The 22,052-nt window shown below is 52.1% G+C and overlaps 1 protein-coding gene across 3 annotated transcripts; it reads right to left on the reverse strand.

The window, feature by feature from the left end:
* Positions 1–527: 527 nt before the first annotated feature.
* LOC125336980 (Golgi integral membrane protein 4-like) lies at positions 528–21,585 on the reverse strand. Of its 3 annotated transcripts, none has more exons than XM_048326178.1 (14): positions 21,115–21,579; positions 16,989–17,063; positions 15,758–15,807; positions 14,069–14,122; positions 10,158–10,308; positions 8,582–8,664; positions 7,271–7,420; positions 6,873–7,133; positions 6,156–6,313; positions 4,166–4,359; positions 3,949–4,016; positions 3,388–3,552; positions 2,092–2,163; positions 528–1,059 (listed from the first exon to the last, which is right to left on the reverse strand). In XM_048326178.1, the coding sequence occupies exons 1-14, from the start codon at positions 21,299–21,301 to the stop codon at positions 949–951; spliced, it is 1,779 nt and encodes a 592-aa protein (XP_048182135.1). In that variant the 5' UTR covers positions 21,302–21,579; the 3' UTR covers positions 528–948. The 3 variants fall into 3 exon arrangements, with proteins under 3 accessions (XP_048182135.1, XP_048182138.1, XP_048182136.1); XM_048326181.1 differs by lacking the exon at positions 21,115–21,579 and adding an exon at positions 17,537–20,014; XM_048326179.1 differs by having other exon boundaries at positions 946–1,059; positions 2,079–2,163; positions 21,115–21,585.
* Between the last annotated feature and the right edge of the window lie 467 nt (positions 21,586–22,052).

Raw genomic sequence — 22,052 nt, forward strand, 5'->3', positions numbered from 1 at the left:
ACCACAAGTTTCAATCTACTGCATCAGCACAAGAAATACCCAACTTGCCAATTAAAAAGGAGCAAAATTTATCTCAGTTCCCAGTCAAACACTGGGAGACTGGAAATAAGCCAAGTAGGTTGGAACTGCATTCGTTGGGCTGCAAATATTCCTTCTTTCCCGTTTCTTGGTGTGGCTGTCCCTGTCTTAGGGCTGTCTTAGCTCAGGCCATCCCTCACCTCCAGGGGCCCAGGACATCAGGGTTCCATGGCAACAGCATTCCATGGGGACACTCCGAGCCCAGCAGGACTGTCACAGCTCAAAGCCAAGGAAAGGAGAACTCTACAAGGATCTGCTCCGAGTCTCTGGAGGGTCTCTGCACCAGGGAGGGGGTCCAGGTGTTCACATCCACACACACACACGCTGCTGGCCATGGCTGGTGCTCTTGCACAGCTCCAAAGAGCAGGAAACGTCTTCTGATTCCCTCCCCACCCTACTCAGAGGGGAGGAAAGGGTGTGTGTTAAAGAAACACTTCTGAGTAAAGTAATTTATGAAGACAGATTCTTTTGTATTAGAGATCAGTCGAGTGAGTCCAGGGACCAGCTCAGGCACCCCTCCCCTACCCAGGGGGGTGAAAGACACCCCCCAAAACCCACCAAAGAAACCCTCTCCAGCTTTGAAAGGGGATGTGAAAACAAGAGGGTGGAGAACACAGTAAATCAAAAAGTGCTTCCAAGAAAAGCAGCAGGATAAGATCATTCCCAGTCTGAGAGCGCTCCCAATCGCCCGGGGAGGCAGCGGCGGCCCCACACCGAGATGGAATTCTGGTCTGCAAACCCCCTGCAAGGGCCTGCAGACAGTTTCCTCCTCCTGCCTTTGTTCTGGGCAGTGTTTAATACAGGAGCCAGTTCCCAGGAGGAGTTCCCATCCCCTCGTTCCTGCAGTACCCCGTTTTCCTTCAGCAGCTTTCAGAAGTAGCCATCCTTCTTGCCACCAGCTCCCTGCATTCCCACACGGTCCCTCCGCTCTTGGACAAGCTCCAGGTCATCGTTGTCATCCACCTCACCTCCATGATCCTCCTGGGGGCACAGGGAACAGCCAGGAAGGAAAAATCAGCAAGGGAGACCCTAAATGAGAGCACACCACGCTGCTCCCGAGCACAGCTGTCCCACCAAAGCAGCCCAGCTTTGGAAACCTGGGAAAACAGGGAAGAATCCACCTCTGCCAGGGACCTTCAGGTGTCACTGGCAGGACACAGAGGTGTTGCCATGATCAGCCAGGGTGTTTTAAGCACATTTAATATCCTGGCAGTACAATGCAACTTTGATGTCTCAGCCTGTTGCCTCTGCTGTGTGAGGAGCTGATACGAGGAGCTGATAGGAGGAGCTGATATGAGTGGCAGATATCCTCCATCCACCACGTTTAAAACGTGTCACAAACCCCACCCATGATGTGCAGCAGCCAGCACAGCCTCCATGGATGCTTTTAGCTCCAGCCATCCAGTGTAGACACCTACAAGAGGCCTGGATTCACACAGGGGAAGGAGACCTGACACCACCTCTGCTCTGCCCACCCCTTATTTCCCCACTCCCTTCATTCCCAGCGGGCAGCCCAAACCTTTAACTCCTCAGCAATCCTGATGAAACTGCAGAAAAAACCCTCAGGAGCCACTCACAAAGAGCAGGGAGAGAATGAATGAGGCTGGAAGAGGATTCATTTCTATCTCTGTGAGCCAGAAGGCACCAGGGTGATCCTCTCTAGCCCGTGCTTGAAGAAACACATTGAGCTGGCCTTGCTGCACTGGCACAGCCTGCGATTCCTCCTGCAATTCCTCCTGTAATTCCTCCCAGTTGCTGCTTGGGAAGTATCCCACAGCTGAGCTGCTGCAGGTGGATGCAGACCGAAAGGAGGACGGGACACAGGGCACAAAGGGTGCTCTGAACACTGGGAAAAGGGAGCAGTGGGCTCCAGGTTTGCTCTGGAGACCTCACTGAGCAGGCAGAGGCAGACCTGGAGTCCCTAAAAGCTGAGTCCTCCCCAGCTCCTGGCTGCCAACACACCCAGGTGACGCCACACCAGAGAGGGAAAGAGGAAGAACCTTGGTGTCGTACAATTTCTTGCTCCTGATCTTCTTGGTAGTCGTCCAATGGGTCTTCCCTGGGCTTGGCAGGTCTGCCAGCATCCTGAAAAACACAGCCAGACACAGTTGAGAGTGCCCCAGCCTGCTCCCATTCCCTGCCAGGGACACAGCTCCCTGGATCAGAGCCTCAGGTCTGGAAGTCTGGGCTGCACTGGGAATCAGGGGGAGCAGAGGGACAATCAGGCAACCCCAACTCCATTTACTTTCTTCACCCAGTCTCTTTTCCCACCTGCTGGCAGCTCCTTCCACTTGGAGAGGGAGGTCTCTCCTGCAGCAGGAGGGCCCTGGGGCTGTTGCCTCAAGCCCCAGGACTCAGGGAAACTTTGAGGGTAGAGCTTTAGTGAGTACAGCACAGCCAGATCTGAAAGCCAGGTATTTATGCCACTAATTCTTTCCACATTTGCACCAATCTCAAGGAGGTGTTGCTCTGCTGGTGCCAGCATCTCTCTTCTATTTGATTTCATTGGCCTGGATTTCTTTTTTTCTTTCTTAATCCCACTATTAATCATGATTTTAGAGCCTGACAGATAAAACACTCCTTTTTTAAACGTTCAGCTGCTTGTCAAAACAAATGAACATTTCCCTGATGCAGAGTCTGGCTTCAGGCAGCAAGAAACACTTTGTTAAATAAATGGATTCCATCTGCAAGGAGGCAAACAAGGAGGCAGAGCTCTCACATGTTGTTGCTGCTGCCAGGAGCCTTGGACAGGGCTGCACTGACCAGCACCGAGCACAGACTCAGATTATTGTCTCTGGTTCTGGGCCCAAGGGCATGAAAAGTCCCAGCCCCTCTCCAGGAGCAGCTGGGAGTGAGCCATGCCCTATTCCACATCTCTCCAGCCATGAAGGTGTTGCAAATGCCAGGGGGGACTTAACAAGCAGAGAGGACGAGGCCAGAGCAAGCTCTGGCACTTGGTTAAAAGATAATTTCCTAAACTCTGGCACCTTGCCTTATTCTGCTCCACTCTACCCCGGAGTTGGAGTTGCACAGCTGATTGTAGTGGTAAGAAACACAAGCAGAATCAAAACAAAGAACCAAAAAGTCCTATGGAATGTAAATTTCAAGCTCCATTACAACCAGTGGAAGAAAATTAGGTTGGTTTTGATCAACCTGCTAAAGAGCTTTCTCCTGCCTGCCACATCCTCCCAGTGGGATTATGGATCCATCCAGGAATATGATGTTTTCCTTTCAGTCCTTAAGCTCTCTGCCCACCCACCCACAGCTGGGCATCCCTCCCTGGCCCTGCTGGTTGTCCCAGTCAGTCACCTTTGGTGGCTTCTCCTTGGACTCTTCTTTGATGCTGGGCTCCTTGAACTTCTCCGAGCCTCCCACCTTCTCCTCAAAGTCGGGTCTCTCCAGCTCAGCCTCCTCAAACTCATCCTCACCTTGGTTATTGGGGTCCTGGGCAGGATCTGCAGCATCATCTGGCATCTGGACAAGAAAAGAAATACCTGGCAGGACATTCCCTCAGGAGGCAGAACAATCCCTTCCCCAGTGAGCAGGAGCACCGGCCTGGAGCACTTGGTTGCACCTCACCAAGCCTGTTAGTGTTTGTTCAAAAAATCCCCAAACCACTCTTTGTTATCCCTCTGAATCCCTCCAGATCCAAGGAGTTTGGAGTTGCACATGATAGAAACTTCTGGGTCATTATTGATTTATTGGATTCTTATTCCAAGCCAGATGAAACACGGCAGCAGCCTTTTCACAGCCAGGCTGGAGCAGCCTGGGATCGCGGAGAGTGTCCCTGCCATGGCAGGGGGTGGGATGAGGGATTTTTAAGGTCCCTCCCAGAGCACTGAGTGGCTTTATGATGCTGTGGTTACTCACCATGGGCTCCTGGACAACAGCCTCTTTCTGTGAGTGCTCGTTCTCCTCCCTCTCGATCACTCCTGCATCTGCAAGGGACAGGGACAGGGACAGTCAGTGGGGTCTCCTTAAAGCCACTGCCACCAGTCTGGTGGTTTATCTCGACCTGCTTGAGGCAGCCAATGCTCTGTGAGTGTGTGCAGAGGAATTCAATGCCATGAATGAAACATTTCCATACCCATTTCCAGCTCCTCCTCATCCGCTCTCTCCTTCTCTACCCCCTGCTCTGGCCCTCTCCTCGGGCTGGGGGGCTGGGGGCTGCCCCTCTGCACCTCCTGTCCGGCCTTGGGGGCAAAGTGAAGGTTCTTGGGGTACCCATGGGCTTGTTCCTCATCCATCTGGGCGTTCACCTTGCTAACGAGGTCCTTCCAGCTGCAACCAAACAGAACCCCCGGCCTCAGTATATGTTCCATAAAACCATTTCATAATGGCAAGCAGAGCAAAAAAATACTCCAACACATGCAGAAGTCTGGCTTAATTTAACTTCTTTTGGTCAAAACTAGCAGGTTGTATTAATTACAGTGATATCTGCTTGGAAAAGAACATTTAATATGGCACAGAGTACGAAATAAGTTCTGCTTTGTAAATACAATTTATGGTAGAACTCCCTTAATATTATTCATATGACAATGACATCCATGTAGCAGTAAACTCCAATTCTGAATAGATTCTTACTCCTGCCTCACACATACCCAAACACACACATCTAAGGGTTTAAAAACACCGAAACCACAAGTCTCCTTTATTGTCCCGACGTCATGGAAAATGAAGATGCTGCTAAAGTAAAATGAATGCTTCCCAAATAGCTCAATAGCCTTAGTCAGGGACAGCTTCAGAAGCAAAGAAGGGATGACATCCCAGTGGTAGGGACTCAAAAATAAGTGAAGCAAAACCTTTTAACCCCAGTAAGTTACAGCAGTTCCAAGCAGGATGACTGCTTGCTCCAGCCTGTCCTCTACATGAGATTTAAAAACCTATTTAAGACATTTCAGGTTTTAACTGATGGAAAGGACAAATGGCCTGAGCTTCAGCAGCTCTTTAAGCCAGCACACAAACTCTCCAGTGAGGAAAATCCCAACCCAGCCCTCAGCTCAGACTTCCCCATTATAAAACCATTAAAATGCCAGTTGGCCACCAGGAGCTCATCTGGAACCCGCTGGTCAGAGCCTCCCAGGGCAGCAGTTCCTGGCTGTGGGGCCCCTTTGTGCTCTGCTGCAGCCCCGTGTTGCTCTTGGCTCTGGCAGGGTTGGGTTGTGTGCTCCTTATCACAAATCTCAGCCCGTGTAAACAACAGCCTCCAGCTGCTCTGTAACTCCTCGGTGAGAGCTCCAGGAAAAGCAAAGCACACCAGACACCCCGGGGTCCCTGTTCTCCCCGAAATCCCTCGCCAAACAAATCAATATTTGCATTTTCTGCCTCACACGGTGACAGGAACCTGGCTGGGCTCTGCATGGTGAGGAAAGGCCATTCTGCCATCACAACCCTCACCTTCAGTCACAGCCACGCCCGGCCCTGCCTGCAGCAACCACAACATCCCCGGAGCTGTTCCAGCTGTGTCCCTGCAGATGTGATTTATCCCAGCACTTTGGGGAGGACGTGGCCAGTTAAAGAAATAAGCAAAGCACAGTCTCTGCCCTCGAAAGGGCACAGGTTAAGTGAACAGACAAAAATAGAAGGGAAGAAAGGGCAGGATCAGGCTGAGTCTAGAATGAAATCCAGAAGTTTCCTCTACAGATAAAACAGAAATGAAATCCTGTTTGCTCCAATAAACTGAACAGACACGACCTGCACACACTCAGGGGATAAATAAGTTAAAGGAGTAACTTTTTTCACTATTTTCAGAGTCACTTTTTGGATTGTGGCCAGACTTTGATTTATTGCAGCCACAGAGAGACATTTTCTTCCTTTTGCAGAACAGAGCAGTCTCCTGCCAGTGCTGCTGAGACAATAAACAGCTTCCCCTGTGCCTGCACAGCATCCACTGGATCCTGGGCCCTGACCAGACTCCCAGGAATTCCACCAATACCAGTAACACACCAAAAAAAAGCTGTTCCTCCAACATCTTTCAAACAGACCCACAATAAACACAAGGAGAGAGAGACCTGGGATGTTCCTGTTTGGCACCTTCACCCCGAACGCTGAGACTGGAAGAGTTTTGTGTCACCAACCTTTGCATTTGCACCTGTCTGTTCCCTGCTGAGTGGTGGCTGTCCAGCATAGGAGGTTTTTCTGCTGGAGAGGGCTGTCTTGGGTCGGCCAGGGACAGCCCAGGAGCCTGGCTCTCCTCGTGGCTTCGCACCTGGATGCGCATCACCATCTTCACGTCCTGCAGAGGAGACACAAGGATACACCTGGGATATCAAATACCCCCAAATCTGGACAGGTTTATGGGCCAGAAAATCCTTTATCAAAGAACAAACACTCTGAAATGATCCCAAAGAAATCAACAGTCCTGCCCACCCTGCAGTAGAAGACTCCTCCTTAACACAGCCAAAAAGGAATCATTCAGATCCTACGTGACCCGGGCTTGTATGGGGTAGGTGAATCTCCAGGAAAAGAGGAACAACAAAACTACCTTAAAACACCCCCACACATTGACATTACTGTAATTAAAGCCCAGCCACACTGCAATTATTGTCTTTTTTTAGAGATTTGCAGTCCATAACTCCCTCTCAACCACCCCAGGAAGGCTGGGAGGGGGGGGCTGCCGTGATGATTTACTCTTTGCACACTTCACAGAAGAACCCCTGAGCCTGGCTGTGAAACCACCAACTCCTCAGCGTGTTAAACCTGAGGCCAGCACCACCCACACTCACAGCACCACAAATCCCAGAACTCTGAGCTCTTCACAAGCCAAGACCACACAAAACCAGTGCGGAACCTACTGGGTTCCCGTTGGGCAGGCTGTTCATGGTGCGGGTGAACCTGACCACGTGGCCGTCCCCGTGCCGCGCTGGCCAGGCTGGCACGGCCTCTGGCAGCGAGTTGGCATCGTGTGCTGGGGCTGGCTGGGTGAAGGGCACCTGTGGCTGTGGCCTGGGGCCGTCGTGGCTGTGGGATCCCTGCCCCGCCGGCTGCTGAGCGCCGGGCGCCGCGGAGGGCAGCGCGTTCCCGGCCGGACGGTTCTCCTGGATGGCCTGGAAAGCCTGCAAGGAAGGAAGGAAGGAAGGAAGGAAGGAAGGACAAGAGTGAATTCTCAGCTGGAGGGAGCTGGGATGGTTATTTTAAAGCCCCAGGAGCCCTGCAGAATGCTGCTCCCTGGGTTTTCCTGGGAATACCACACCTTCTGCCTCCCCGGCTGCAGCTGGCTGCTGGCTGGCAACAGGGGCTGCTGCCCCTTCCCACCTCCTCCTCCTCCTCCTCCTCCTCCTCCTCTCAAGCCTGGCATCTTCTGGAGAGCTTCCTTGAGCTGCCTGAACTCTTCCATCTGGGCCTGAAGGGGGGAGAAGGACACGGAGAAACCTCACACAGGGTTAAACATCTCCCTGCTGGCAAGAGCCACTCTTTGGCAGAGGTACATTCTAAAGAAAATCTGTATTTTATCCATATGAAAGGTTGGAGAAAATCCACGACCATTAATGACAAACCCAGATTTCCCTCCAGATTTCATGGATATTCTGCATTTCCCCTTTGTGAAGTGCTGAGCTGTTGCACTGATCCTTTTCCTGATGCTGCTCAGTGCAGGAGCCATGGATTAACTCCTGCCTTGGCACACGGATTGTATCCTGGCACTCCTGGCCTCCCTCTCCTCCTGTACCTCCAGGTCACCTCATTTCCTTCCAGTGGAGGCATTTCCCCCTGGATGTGCTCATCCCAGCAGGGCTGACAATAATTGGCATAATCCTTCCTGACAATCCAATTTACTTTGCAAGACAAAGGAAAATCGATTCTCCTGGACTGGGTAAGCAAATGCAACCCTCCTCTCTCTCCTGCAGCTTCTTTCATTCATCCCCAACCCTGAAAAGTAGGGCTTGAAAAAGCCAAAAGCCACTCAGGAAAACCTCCTCATTTCCACCCTGGTTATTTATAGGAAATTGAGGGGGGAGACCTTTTCATGTGCTGGAAATGGACCAAATTAGGGACTTGGCAGAGTGGGAAAACTTCCAAGCAGCAAGCAAAGTTTAGCAGGAAATTAATTCCTGAGCAGGCTCTGTTGATTTCAGTTCTTCCCTCTGAAATATGACCTTAAAATTAACATTAAAATCCAAATAAACACCAACAAAACCCCTCAGCAAAGCAAACATAAAAGGAACAAGGAAAAGGCAGCCAAGAAGAGTTCCTGGGATATGAACTCATTGGAAACTTCCAGTCAGGACAAACCAGATGGAGGCAAAACTTGTACCCATCAATTCACCATCACTTGGAAGTATTTGGGATGTGGGGAGGCATTCCAGGGCTGGGAATTCAGGGACTTTGGGCAGCAAACTTGTATTTTCAGCTGCTGGGACAGATTCCAGGCTGGAGAATTTTACAGAGTGGATCTACACTCCCAACACCTCCCAGCACTGTTTCAGGCAACTCACCACCCTGGAATACAGCTGGTGGCAGGATTTACTGTTTAGAGAATATTGGAATGCAGAGCCCAGGTGGTTACCTGGGCATTGAGGAGCTGGGTGTGAACCTCCTGGTGGGCCTTCCTGAGGAGCTTGCTCTCTTCTCTGAGTTTAAACACCGTGTCTGCAGGAGGAGAAGAAATTTCCTTAAAAGAGGGATTTTTTCAAGTGCAGCATCTCCCTTTCTCACCACATATCCCTCTTCACCTCACAGATCCCTCCAAGCCCAGCAATTACAAACCTGCTCATCATTCCTTCCAGCACTCCCAGGAATTCCTTCTCTCCAGACTCTTTCCTAACTCCTGCTCTCAGCTCAGGCTCTCACTCTGTTTGCCACAGGAGTCAGATAATTTGGGTTTTTACTCCACTTTCCCCTTGCAGATGAAGAGAAGGGGGAGCAGGGAGTCACTGCCCCTTCCTGGAGGAACTGGAAGCTTAAGGAAGAACCCCAAGAGGGATGTGCCAGCTCTGCTGAGCCCACAGATTCCCTCCTGCTGCACAGAGAAGCTGCCTCTTGATGGTACCAACCAAAAAAAAACCCCATGACCCACTTGGAGAAAATAATCATGGGACAGTTCTGTCCTCAGGCATGTTTATTCCTGGGCTTTTAAGGAACAGTTGTGCCTTGCAGCCTCCAGGTTGGGCTTTTTCAAGCTCTTTGCACACTCCTGAGTGCTTCAGCTGCAGAGCACGCGATGTGCCGGGGTTTGGATGTCACCGTGTACCCTCGGATGGAAAGGAAAGGCTGTGTCCCAAAATGCCAGCCTTATTTTGGATCCTGGATCTCTCAGAATATCCCCAGAGCAGGATGAACTGGGGTTTCTCTGCACTATGGGCTGGGATGGGAATTTTTCCATGACTGCAATAGGATGAATTGCACACAAGGCTCAAAATTACAGATATTTCTGATTACAGGGGGTTTCTTTTCTTTATATTCAGCCCTGAGAGAACACATTTCACCTCTGAGGTTGGGTGCTGTGCTCTTGCCTTGCAGTGAAGATTGACATCAAACTGAGAATGGAGCTCTCAGTGAGAGACAATCTAGCAAAAACCCCTCCATCCCACTCTAACAATGTGCATTTCAGGAAGAGAGACAATCAAATATTTAGGTTTCACTTATTTGTCCTCAATTTCCCCCCTTCCAACCCAAAAGCTCATCAGATATTACACTGGGCTTTGCTGAGCAGAGGAAAAAACCCAAACACACAGGAGCAGATTTTGATGTTCCAGACCTCATCAAGTAAGAACAGATGCAAACCTTAAAAGCCCCACAATGTAATTAAACAGCAGAATAAATAAAAACCACTCTTTGGGAATTAAAGGGATCAGCATTGCCTACAACACTTGCACTATTAAATTGCATTTTACAGACCTACACCATTAATTACAAAAAGTGTGTTTCATTTTGCTCCCAAGCTCCAATGCCAGAATTTGCAGGATTTATTCCTGCACCACCACCTGAGGCAGGACAATGCTCCAGCTGAGGCCAAGACACTGCACATTGTCCCACAGAATTGTTCCTGGGGGTGTTTTTGGGGGCCTGCAGAGGAATCTCTGCCCTCTCTTGATCCCAGTCCTTCCCCTGCCTGGTGTTTTCTCAGTTTTTATCACCCTCACCCTGCAGGTTGGTGACCTCGCTGTCCTTCTCCTGCTGCAGCTGGGCAAATTTCTGGCTGTGGGTCTCCAGGCTCTTGCGGTGTTCCAGTTTCAGGCTGTTGTGCTGCAGCTGCAGGTCCAGCAGCTGCTTCTTGACATCGTCGTGCTGGTTCTGGGGAGGAGAAGAAGGGACAGAGTCAGAACAAGAGGAGTGATCTAGCTATTGCCAAGTGTGTGTATAATGAGTTGCTTGAGGGGGCAGCCAGAAATCCCAGGTACAATCAAACACTCTCTGTGCTCGGTGGTCCAGGGGAAGATGTGAAATGCCAACTAAATTCCACTTTGGGAAGAGGTTTTGGGGGTCTCCTTGGAGGCAGAATTGGTGACAAGTCCCTTTCTGGGACAGAGTCAGGAGCTGCACCTGCTCCTCCCTGCAGGAATCCATCGCAGTGCAGGCCTTGACATCTGCTGGTATCAAACCACATCCCTGTGGAACACAAATCCAAGGGCTTTCCCAGAGATCCCAGACATCTGAAGGACATTCCCTGCTCCTTGCCATGGAGCACCAGCACACTGCAGGATGGGAATTGTCACCTTTGAACAGGGACAGGGTTTAATTCCCGTGACCCTCCTCAGGGGTTGGACACACACCTGGACACCCAGCGGTTTTCCCTCTGCTTGCTTTGCTTCCCAACAGCCTGGAAGTTCTCCCAGCCACTCCTCAGAGCTGCTACAACAGGAGGGGAGAGCTTGTGCAGGGATCCTCTGGCAGAACCCGGGGAGAGCCCATGTTCCCCACAGCACCCCAGGGCTCGCAGGCATCCGGTTCCAGGGTAACGAGACTCTCACAAGTCCATGGACTATTCCAAGCAGGCCAAGGATTCACCAGATAAAAGTGGGCTGGAAAGCTGCTCTCTTCTCCCCTCCCCTCTTGCAGAGCCCGGGAACAAACCACACAGAAACATCCTTTTGCTGGGACCCGCTCAACCAGAAATCACCTCCTTTTATTTTGTTACCATGGTAACCCAGAGATTCCTTCCACATCCAGTTTGTCAACACCAATTATGTATGCAGATTGACTGGCTCTCAGGTGAACCCTGGCCCTGCCACACAATCCCTCCTCAGGACTCAGGCAGCCATTTCAATCAGGCTTCCGGGGAGGGAAAAAAAATACAAATCTTGTTTTAAAAACCCCAAACCTCTAAATGCTATCGATGCTCGCGTTTATCTCCAGGAAAACAAAGTGTCTGTGGCCCAGGCATCCCCCCTGAAGCAATTATCCTCCACTTAAAGAGATGTAGCTGTGCTCCAAAAATACAGGCAGTGCAGAGGAAAAGATGGAGGGGTCCCAGAGACAGAACAGAGACAAGGATGTCAGGTTAATCAGATCACAAGATCCAGAGGCAAAATAAAGAGAACTGGAGACTCCTGCTTTGGCTTTCAAAGGTACTTAGAGCTCTCATCAGAGCCCCTAGCAGAAAGCACTGCAGAGGAACCCCTTCCCTAAAATCATTTTGATACCAAACACATTGGAAGCCACAGCATTAGCAAGGAAGATTGATTTAAACAAGAAACTCTTGTGAAGTTCAAGGAATTTTAAGTCCTCATCAGCTCAGGCCAATTAATTTCTAAGCCACATTCTGCCTGCAAGGTGATGTGCATAATTAGTGTCCCCAGATTGCTCCCAGGCAGGAAGAAGGGGGGAAATATTCGTCCTCTGACAGCAGCAGGAGGCTGGGGAAGGAGAGAAGTGGGGAGCATCCCCACTCCCAGCTGCTTTCTGAGGCTGTCTGGGACCAGAGTGTGCAAACTCCAGGAGGAATCCAAAGGTGCTGCTGCAGGAGCTGCAGGCAGGAGGTCTGGAACACCCCACGTGGGATTGCTTTTCAGAGAATTCAATTATCTGCGAGCCTGACTGAGTCAGTCCCACCAAGGCCAGGTATCCTGAGGAACCCAGGAACCTCCCATGTCCACCTGAGTGAGAATATTCCCTTCCCCAGCTCACAGTTCTGCTGTTTTACTCAGTCAAGCAGCAGCTGCAGGACACAGCCCATGGATGTTGTGTAAATGATGTTTAGTGCAGCTGGGGTGAGGGATGAGACACTGTCCTGGCATTTCTGGGTCCCTCACAATGCAAAACAGGGAAATCATATCATTCCCAAGGCAGCTCATGTCCCAAAAATCAGGAGATCTTGCACTCAGCTGGAAGGATTCAGAGCAGCAACTTCTCTCATCATTAAACAGCAGAGAGTGCCCAGGATGTTTCAAATCTCTCTCCCCAAGGGAGAAATGATCAGGTGAAAAAGGCAATAACAGCACCTCAAACCCAGCTATTTCTGCCCTGATTTAACTTTGTGGACAGCAACTGGACAAAGTACACTCAATAAGCTGGATGTTTAACCCACAAGCAGAGGAAGGCCACACCTCATTTTTCATGCTCCAGCAGCTTCAGGAAGTCCATGTCAGAATTCCTTGGCCTGCTGCAGGGAATGCCAGGATGCCTCCTGCAGTGATGGCAGCAAAGCATTTTCATCTCCACTCATGAGGAAGAAAGGACTTGGAGGAGAAAGCCCGGCCCCAGCAGGAACCCAGACACAGGCAACGACTCCAGCTGCTATTTTTGGGCAAAGTCAAGCCCCTCACCCCTCTGTGCCAGCTCCAGATGTGGATCAGCCACCGAGGGAGGACTCCAGCACAGAGCAGGGTGGCAGCAGTGGCCAGGAACACCACAGCCAGATGTGCTGGTGTGGCTTCATGGAACCCTTTGGTCACATTTGGGACCTCCAGCTCACTTGCTTCTGTTCAGCATGATGTGTCCCATTTCCTAGGTGATGACATTCCTGGCAGCAATCTTCCTCCTGAGCAAGCCAGCTCCACTGGGAAGCATTTTTGCCTGGGCCCCAGTGCCAGAAGTGTTACCCACAGCCTCATAACGAGCAGAAACTGGGCTAAAAACTGCTTTTTCAGCCTGAGTAGGGGGGGGGATTTGAAATCTCCCACAGTCCCAAGGGCTGGTTTTGTCTTTCAGCAGCTGTGAATGTAGTTTTAAAAAATAGATGGTTGGGTTTTTTTTCTTTTTCCCACCCCTTCAATAAAAGGAAGCAAGAGAAAGGGAGCCAGGACAAAAAAGCTCTGAGTGTCCCCTTGAGAGAAGCAAAGCAGAGCATTCTGCTCAGCCTGCAGTTGCTATGAAGAGGAATGTTGCTATTGCAGAGCGTTCCCAGAATCCACAGAGCTGGAGAATACCCAAGAGACAGAACTGTACTTCCCTTTTCCCCCAAGTTTGAATCCAAAAGCCAGGCAGCTGGAGGTCCAGCTCAGCTCAGGAAATCCAGCCCAGAGGTGCTCAGGGCTGCTGGAACTCAGCCCTCTTTCTCCATCCTGGAGTTAAATTAGCATTTCACTGCCAAGGCTTGGACTAAAAACGTTTTAAAAAACCACCCCAGCAGCCTCCAGTTGAGCTGTTCCAACAAAAGCAAAATTGAACATCAAGATATGCTTCAGGTAGAGCACGTGATAAGCTATAAAATGGTATAAAACTCTATAAAATTCTATAAAATGCTACAAAATTCTATAAAATGCTATGAAACGCTATGAAACGCTATAAGCTGCCCTGCTCTGAGCCTTTTCCACGGGCTGGAATATTTTGTACGAGCCCAAAGGGCAAGTTCCAATGAATAAACCCATTTTCACACCGAGAGACCCAGAGAAAACAGCAAAACCCCGTGTGATAAAAGTGCACAAAGGCTCCCATTGACACGAGGTGTAGGTGAAAGCTGTAACCTGAGACAGAACAAACAGGGAACTGCCCTGGACCTGAGCAGTCAGGAAGGAATGTGGATCAACAGGGATCTCGTCCCTCAGTGCAGGAATCCCTCAGTCCTTCCTGGGATTCTCCATCCCTTAAAACACAGCAGACAGACCTCCCTTACCTTCAGGATCTTGTGCTGGGAACTGAGGGCCCCATATCTGTTCATGGAGTCTTGCTGGGGAGAAAAAGATCCAAACAGTGCCATTAGAGTCCAGAAAAATCCACAGCAGGGAGAAAAACCACGCAGAACCTGCCCAAATCCCTGCTGGCCCTTCACACCCATGGGCAGGGCCTGGGACAAGCCCACCATGAGGACGAGCAGAGCTTGCAAGGCTGGAAAAGAACCTTTTTGAAGAACCTTTTCAAAGAACCTTTTCAAAGAACCTTTTCAAAGAACCTTTCCAAAGAACCTTTCCAAAGAACCTTTTTGAAGAACCTTTTCGAAGAACCTTCCCAAAGAACTTTTTCCAAGCAACCTATCCAGCAGCTCATTGACTGCATGTTTAATTCACATTTAGAGTGGGTTTCCCCAGCCTTCAGCCCCTTATCCAGGCCAAGCCTGGTGCTGAAGGAGCTTTGCACAGTAAATCCCCTTCCCTGAAGGCTGAGCTCTCCTGGCAGCAGCTGAGGGGGAGGCAGAGAAAGCAGCAGAGCTCAGGCTGTCGCCCACACACAGAAATTGCACCGTTTCCACAAAAAATGGATCACTAGGCAATGGAGTGAGCCTCGGGCAAACTCTGTAACCAGGCACAGCAGCCAAACTGAGCTCAGCTGGCACAAAGCAGCAGAGGAGAGGGATTCACCCCTCCAGAGGGGTCTGCACCAGCCCAACAGCTCAGCTCATGCCCCATTAAGTGTCACCCCCTTCCTCTGTGTCCCCGTTTTTCACCCCAGCACCATCATCCCCTCACACTGGGTGTGCATCACCCAAAGGCTTTGTCCCCAGGGCAGCAGTGGCACCTGAGAGGGGACAGCCCCAGTACAGGCAGGTTCACAAACATCTGCTGGGATCTGGGTTTGGGCACTTCAGAGCAAAGTGAAGCAGCACCATGAAGAGCAAATGAAGCACCACGGGACTGCCACTACAATCCCCACTTCAATGTGATAAATACCCCATAAATCCTCACTACAGTCTGAAATATCCCCAGCAAACAAGCCCAGATTGCAAAGGACTTGCCCACCATTCAAAAATTCAGACATTTTTCTGTCACAGGCTGACGTTCACTCCCAGAGGAGTGGGCTAAAAGTGATTCCCCTTCTCCAGCATCTCATCCCCAGATGCTCTGGTAAAAGGAATAAACCCAGCCTGATAACTTGAGTGAATGTGACAGACTGTATCCCAGGGATGCATTTCTTCCCAGCCCTCACTGAAGAGTCCTTTTCCCTGCTGAGTGGGAAGTCCACAGGCTGGTGAAAATCATCTGACAATCCCTGGAGACAGAAAACAATGGATATGCTTTCCCCAGCACCCCCATGGCCTTTCTTGCCCTTGTTCCCCTTGGTGAGCCTTGCACTCAGCCTCCCCAGGCCTCTTCTGTCCCATGGAGCAGCAGCTCCCCTGCCACACCAGGAGCTGGGAGTCGTCTCCTCGGCTGTCACACGTGGGAGAACAGGCAGAACAGCTCCAGCCCTTTCCCTGAGATGGAGTAAATCCTCACACACTCCTTGAGCAGAGGAGTCAGCCAAAGTTCAGCCTGTATCATGCACACACGGAGCCTTCCCTGCCTTCCAGTGGCCTCACGACCCTGATGGCACCAGAAAAAAATATTTCCCATTGTTCCACAGACACCCTGGGATAAGCCACACCTACCTTCTCCTTGTTGAGAGCTTCCTGAGCTTCTAACTTGTACACTAAAAAATCTAGAAATGGGAGAAAAGGAGACGATTTAATGAGCTGGAATTTCACAAGGATCTGGTTTGTATTTTGGAGGGGAGGGGGAAGGAAGAAGGAACTCAGCCCCTTGCTGAGCAAAAGGCTGTAAGTCAATAAGCTGGAATGCAGATGCTGCTGGGAGATCATTCCATGCCCTTGGGAAGGTGGGAGTATTTTCCATGAGAGCTGTCCACCCAAATGTCCTTCCTTTCCCATTCCACAGGCGAGTGCATTGGTGATTTCCTACTTGAGCACACAAACAGCTGCAGCTTGATGTCAAGGAAGCTGAAAAACTTTTTGGGGTGCTCTGAAACAAGAGATGACTCTGGAAAAGGGGAACCAAAGCTGTGAGACCCAAACTCATGTGCTGATCTCATCTCTGCCACCTCCTTAAAACAGGAAGGTCCCACGACAAGGTAACGTGTATTAGGGTGCTCCATTTCCTCACCAAACTAATTAAAGAGGCAGCACAGAAATGCAGCTTCTGCCTCAGCCAGGCAGCCACAGAGCTGCAGCCAAACCTGGATGCTGGATCCAGCACCCAGAAGCACAGAGCATGCCCGAGTGAGGAGCAGGGGTGTTACCCCTCACACCACTGTTAAAGATAAAACCCAAGTTCTTAAGTTGCCAACAACAATCTGGTGCAGAGGGGCCTGACACCCAAGCACAGCACTCTGCTGAAAGGCACATGAGTTCATCTGTTGGCTTTCTGCTTCCTGCTGTGTTTCATGGTCTTAAAATCCCCTGCATGTTTGTTTCTCCTTCCGTGCATCGGCTCTGAAGGGCCTGACAGTCTGCATTGTCCACCGTGGAGGGCAGTGATGCTGATAGCACCGAGCACTCGTAGAGCTCAGCATCCTCAGCTCACTTCTGGGAGAAAGCTGACATCTTTCCAAGGAAAAAGCACAGACCAGTGCCAGGTTTAGTCAGCACTTGAAACACCACGACAGGGGGAGTGTTACTCACAGATTGGCCTGAGGACAAATGTAGGAGTGGAGAGAACAGAGCCCACCTGCCAGCACCCTCTGCCCATGGGCACCTGACACGCCACTTCCACTTCACTGTTCCCAAATTCCACTGAGTGACAGCCACACTGAGGCAGGAGGGGCTTTGGGGACAGCTGGGGGTTTGCCTGGCCACTGCTGTGCCACCCATGCCAGGGACTCACCTTCCTTTGTCTTCTTGTGCTCGCCTCGCTCCTTCTGCAGGGACCGCTCCAGCCGGGACCTGTGCTCGTACACCACTGTGGAAGCAGCGAGAGGCAGAGCATGACAAAAACCTCAAATTTATCCCCACAGATTTTTTTTTCCCACATATTTATTCTCCTGCCTGGAGAAGGGAGAGAACATTTGGGCTGCAGACCATGGGTGTTCCCGATAAAACACACCAGTCTCACCCACAAATTGTGAGTATTTGCACTCAGGTTTTGCTTTGGAGCCCAAGCTGTGATGCCCAGGAGATGTTTTAGTGGTCAGTGGCTAAACTGGGTTTTTGTGGGCCAAGTCCCTGCCAGACTCAAGCAGCCAGAATCCCCTGTTCCGTAAAGGCATCAGCACCATGCAGGAGAGATGTTTTCCCCCTTCTACAACCCACTGGCCCTCAGTGCAGAAGAGAGATTTTTTTTCCCCTTCTACAACCCAGCCCACTGAGAAAAACTGAACCAAGCAGCCCATTACACACAAAACAGCTCGAGAACAGAGAGGGCTGAGCAGCCACCTGACAAATGGAAGTGTCAGAGGAGCCTCCTGATGGATGGTGGCTTGAATCCGCTCCGATGTGTGAGTGCCACCACGCTCAGCTCCAACAGGCTCCTCATCCCTCAGGTGGGCCAGGATGGCACTGGGCAGCACTCAGAGGGAGAGGTGATGAAAGAAACCTTCCAGAGCCCAGATCCCAGCAGAGCCAAGACCTTTGGGGGCAAATCGTGCTGTAACACACGGTGTCCAGGAAAATGAACCGAGTGGGGAGATGTCTGCGTGCATGAAACCAGTGCTGATCCATTCCCTGCTGAAATCTTGAAGGAGCCCCAGGTGCCTCATGCTCTCACTCCAAGTGGGTCTGTGGAGCCTGCCAGCCCCTCTCAGGTCATGCTGGAGCAGCAAATTCCTCTGTCCCTTCTGACCTCCCTCAAGAGGCAGGAAGGGGCAGTGCCACGGCTGAGCCAGGCTATCTCCTTCCTTATCTTTGTTAACATCCCAGTGATGAAGATGCTTCCCCTGGGCTGGGCCACTCCACTCGGACTTTGATATTGTCCAAAGCATTCCAGCAGTGGTTCCAACCTGGAAGGATATCTCTGCAGCTGTCCAAGTGTCTCCTCCATGACAGCTTTATTTTTAGGAACACTTTTCCCAGCAGACTGCTCAGATGTCACCCTGAGGGCTTCCCCAGCTGAGCACGCTGTGGGTCGTGTGTGCTTCTCCACTCCATGCTAGAAAGCCTTGTCCAAAGGAATTGTCAGCTTGAGAACATCAGCCACTTCCCAGAGGATTTGGGAGCCCTGGGCACTCACTTTCTGACTTTCTCACATCTGACTTTCTTGCATTCTTATCTAGCAGAGCTCCTGAGGGCAAGGCTTTGATGTGATGGGAGCTTCCCACCACCAATGGGAAGCATCTGTAGCAATGGGCTGTGCTAACACCCACAGCCACAGATCCTGACGAGGCCAACCTGGAGCAGGGGAGGCTTCAGGGACAGCTCCGGATCACTGGCTGTTCATTCAGGATTTTACAACACAAAATCTGGCTCTCCCTGACCCTGTTTTTAAAAGTCAGATAAACTGAAGCAACCTCTAATGACTTGAAAAGAAAGTTTTAATCTCTCCTGCCATTCCTGCAGGTCCCCAGAGCCCAGAGCAAGTGGGTTCAGCTTTACACAGAGCAGGGAGTCAGCACTGCACACAGCAGTGTCTCAACTCTTGGGGGTGTCCAGGGCCAGGAGTTGGACTTTGATGATCCCAGTGGGTCCCTTCCAGCTCAGGATAATCCAAATTCTCTGACTCTATCCTCATCTCTGTGGTGAGACACAGCAACAACTCAAAAGACCAAACTGGCACCGCACAGTTCGGAGGCCAGGGAGCCAGGAAATCTTTAACAATTTGCTTTTACAAGAGAGAATGGAGGGTGGTCAGTGTCTAAATCCGGGCTGGAATCCAGCCAGGACTCGGCTCTAAAGCACCGTCACCTGCTGCCAAAGGAGCTGCCAAAACAATGAAATCCCCTGCTGAAAAGGCAGGACCAGGTGCAGAAGAAGACACAGGAATTAAAGTCATGCAACAAGTGCAGGGACAGAGCCCAGAGCCCCAGGTTTGTCCCCAGAGCCCTGCAGGGAGCAGACACAGCACCAGAGCCACGGCCCCGTGTGCCAGACACCTCTGTACTGCGAGACTCCCATGAGCATCGCTCCCATCCGCCACTTGCCAGGCTTCTCCCGGCAGCCAAACCCAAAAAGAAGCCTTGCCTTTGTTAAAATTGTTGGACAAGTGAGTGTCTTCTCAAAATAAAGAAGGGTAGCCATGGCAACAACTGTATTTAGGATTGGGAGGACTGACGGGGGTTAGAAACCCCAGCAACAGGCTGCAGCTCTGCCATTGACACATATTTGGGTGGAAAAAACATGAGCTTGGCTCAGTTGTTGGCCTGTTGTTCCCAAAACTGGGGTTCTCTGAGGCTACCACTGTCATTCTCTGGAGAAGCAGCCCCTCTCTCCAAAAGGAGCAGAGATGCTGACACAAAAGAGAGGAAAGTGGGTTAACTTCTGCCCTGCCCGTCTCTGCACATCCCAAACTCGGGATGCAGGTGGAAATTGAGCTGGGACTGAGCTGCAGGTGTTTGATTGCCTCGTGGAGTGAGGAAAGATGGAACCAAACCATAAGATAATAGCGCTGAACACACTTTAGATCAATCCCCAAGGCTGACAGGGTTTTGTTTCGTGGGGTGGAACACACAGCCAGCCTCCCGCACTCTGCTGACAGGAACACACAGCCCCGGGCACCAGCAGCCCCGGCGGGATGCTCCATTTGCATCACAGCACTGCACGCAGAACCACCGGGAGAGGATTTAACCCTAAAAGGCATAAACGTTGAGTCACAGAATGCCCCAGCAATACAGGCTGTAGGATGTATCCACGGAGGTCACGACAGATCCCCTGTGTTTGATTTTAGCCGGGGAAGAGCTCCCATATAAACACTGTGATCTAAACTGACTCTTTGGTGGGGGGGGGGAGGGTGAAATTAATCTCTTGACCTTGAGTAGAACAATATTTTGACCACATGGATTTGGGCACTCCAGAGGCAGCCCGTCCTCCAGCATTACACACCCGAGTGCTGGCTACCCCGAGGGGATTCCCACCAAACCTCTCCACGGGGAGCTCAGCAAATCCCTCCGGAGGCTCCAAATCCTGTGACAGCTGCTGGAAACGTCGCCTTGGCAGACACAGTAAGGCTGGAATGATAGGCTAGACAAAGGAGATAAGAGTTCAGCGGTGGAGTAACCGCGTGTCCTCAGCCTTCCCTGCCGACATCTCCCCGTGGGCTAAAATCCCATTTTCCCACAGTGAGGCATTTATGTAAGGAGGACAAACGAGGGGAGAAAGGGGGAGGAGGAATCCACACGCTGTGTTTGCCTTCCGGTCTCCGGCAGCTCCTGCCAGAGGAGCCAAGTGCTGGTCAGCGGGATCAGAAAAGCCAATTCTTTCTCCTCCTCCTCCTCCCCTCTTCTTAGGGAGCTAAAAATCTGCAGCATCCATCAGCCCCAAAAATGCTGGCAAGACTTTTCTAGCCCCGGATCAACCTCTTGAGAACGAGGTGGGTTTATCGCCTTGCAAAGGCAACGGGCAGCAGACTGTGACAACAAACTTTAGTGAAAGATCCCTTCCCTCCCTGCTCACTTCCACACGGGGCAGAGAGCGGAGCCGCATCTCAGAGCCTGCCCGAGCAGCCCCTGCGTTTCTCCTGCTTCACATTTAGCGTGACGGGGGTTTAGATTTGCAGCCAAAGGCAGAAGAAATGGAATAGACGTGACGCAGCTGAGCTCGCCGATCCAACACGCTCCGATCCCCCTTTGCTGCGACTCAAGGCTGTTCTAATTCCAGACAGCCAAAGGCGGGGGGGGAGGGAGAAGGAAACAGGCGCAGCATCTTTAAAGGCAAGAAGAGCCTTTAAAGTCCCCAGGGCACCCTGCGTGTGGCTGGGCAGCAAAGCCAGCGGCAGGTAACGCTGCGAGGGAGAGAAGTTGGGGCAGGATGTGCACACACACACACACCCACACCCGGAGACACATGCAGAGCGGGTCACTCACCTTGGAGCTGGGCTGACAGCGCTTCCTGCTGCTGTTTGTATTTCTGCGCCAGCGCTTCGGCGTTCCGCACCTTCTGCTGCAAGTGGTTGTAGAGGAAAACTCCGGAGCCCAGGCACGCCACGGTGAGCAGGCAGAAGCCGGTCTGCAGCAGCCCCTTCTGCCTCCTCGAGCACATCCCGGTGCCCATGGCGGGGCCGGAGCGCGGTGATGCGGCGCTGCCTCGCCGGCGCTGCTAAAGCATCTGATTATTTTCGCCCAACAGCTCCTTTTCTCCGCAAACTCGCGGATCCCTCCGGAAGATGCGGTCGCGGGCTCGCCTTCGCTCCCTGCCAGCGCTCGGAGCGGCGGGAGAGGCTCCTGCCGGGCTCTATTCCTCGCTGTCCATCGGGACGCGGCGCAGCCCCGGGCCGGTGTCCGAGCGGAGCCGCCGCATCCTCCGGCGGCCGGGGGGGCTGCGGGGCGAGGGCAGCCGGCGGAGGGCACCGAGCAGGAGCAGCAGGAGGAGGAGGAGGAAAACTTTTGCTTCCCATGTGCTGCGGCGGAGAGGGGGGGGGGGCGGGAAGGGGGTACCGCCGCCTTTGGCTCTTCCCACCTCCCCCGCTGGAGCAGCGACCGGAAAAAATAACCCGGCGAGAAGAGGAGAAGCCCTCGGGCCCCCTCCCCGCGGCTTCCCCCGCCGGCAGCTCCGGGAGGAAGCGGCGGCACCGGGGCCGGGACACCGGCCAGGAACGCGGCGGCGGCGGCGGCATCCGGGCTGCGGCGGCGGAGAGTCCGCCCTCGGCGGCGGGAGGGGCTGCGGGGACCGGGGGGGACACAGGGGGGCCGGGGGGACCGGGGGGACCGGAGTGCCCCGAGCCCCGCCGCCCCCCGAGGGCTCCCGGCATCACCTGGAAGCCCCTCGTCCGTGTGTTCCCTGCCCTGCTCCAAACGAGCTGACA

Source organism: Corvus hawaiiensis, chromosome 22 (genome assembly GCF_020740725.1).
Source record: "Corvus hawaiiensis isolate bCorHaw1 chromosome 22, bCorHaw1.pri.cur, whole genome shotgun sequence".
NCBI lineage: Eukaryota > Metazoa > Chordata > Aves > Passeriformes > Corvidae > Corvus > Corvus hawaiiensis.

Excerpts from the sequence above, each read along its gene's own strand:
- LOC125336980 (XM_048326178.1), bottom strand. The coding sequence starts at position 21,301 with ATGGGCACCGGGATGTGCTCGAGGAGGCAGAAGGGGCTGCTGCAGACC. Across the intron at positions 15,808-16,988 it reads GCACAAGAAGACAAAGGAAG|ATTTTTTAGTGTACAAGTTA; the intron begins GTGAGTCCCTGG and ends TCCCATTTCTAG. Across the intron at positions 14,123-15,757 it reads AAGCTCTCAACAAGGAGAAG|CAAGACTCCATGAACAGATA; the intron begins GTAGGTGTGGCT and ends TTTTCTCCCCAG.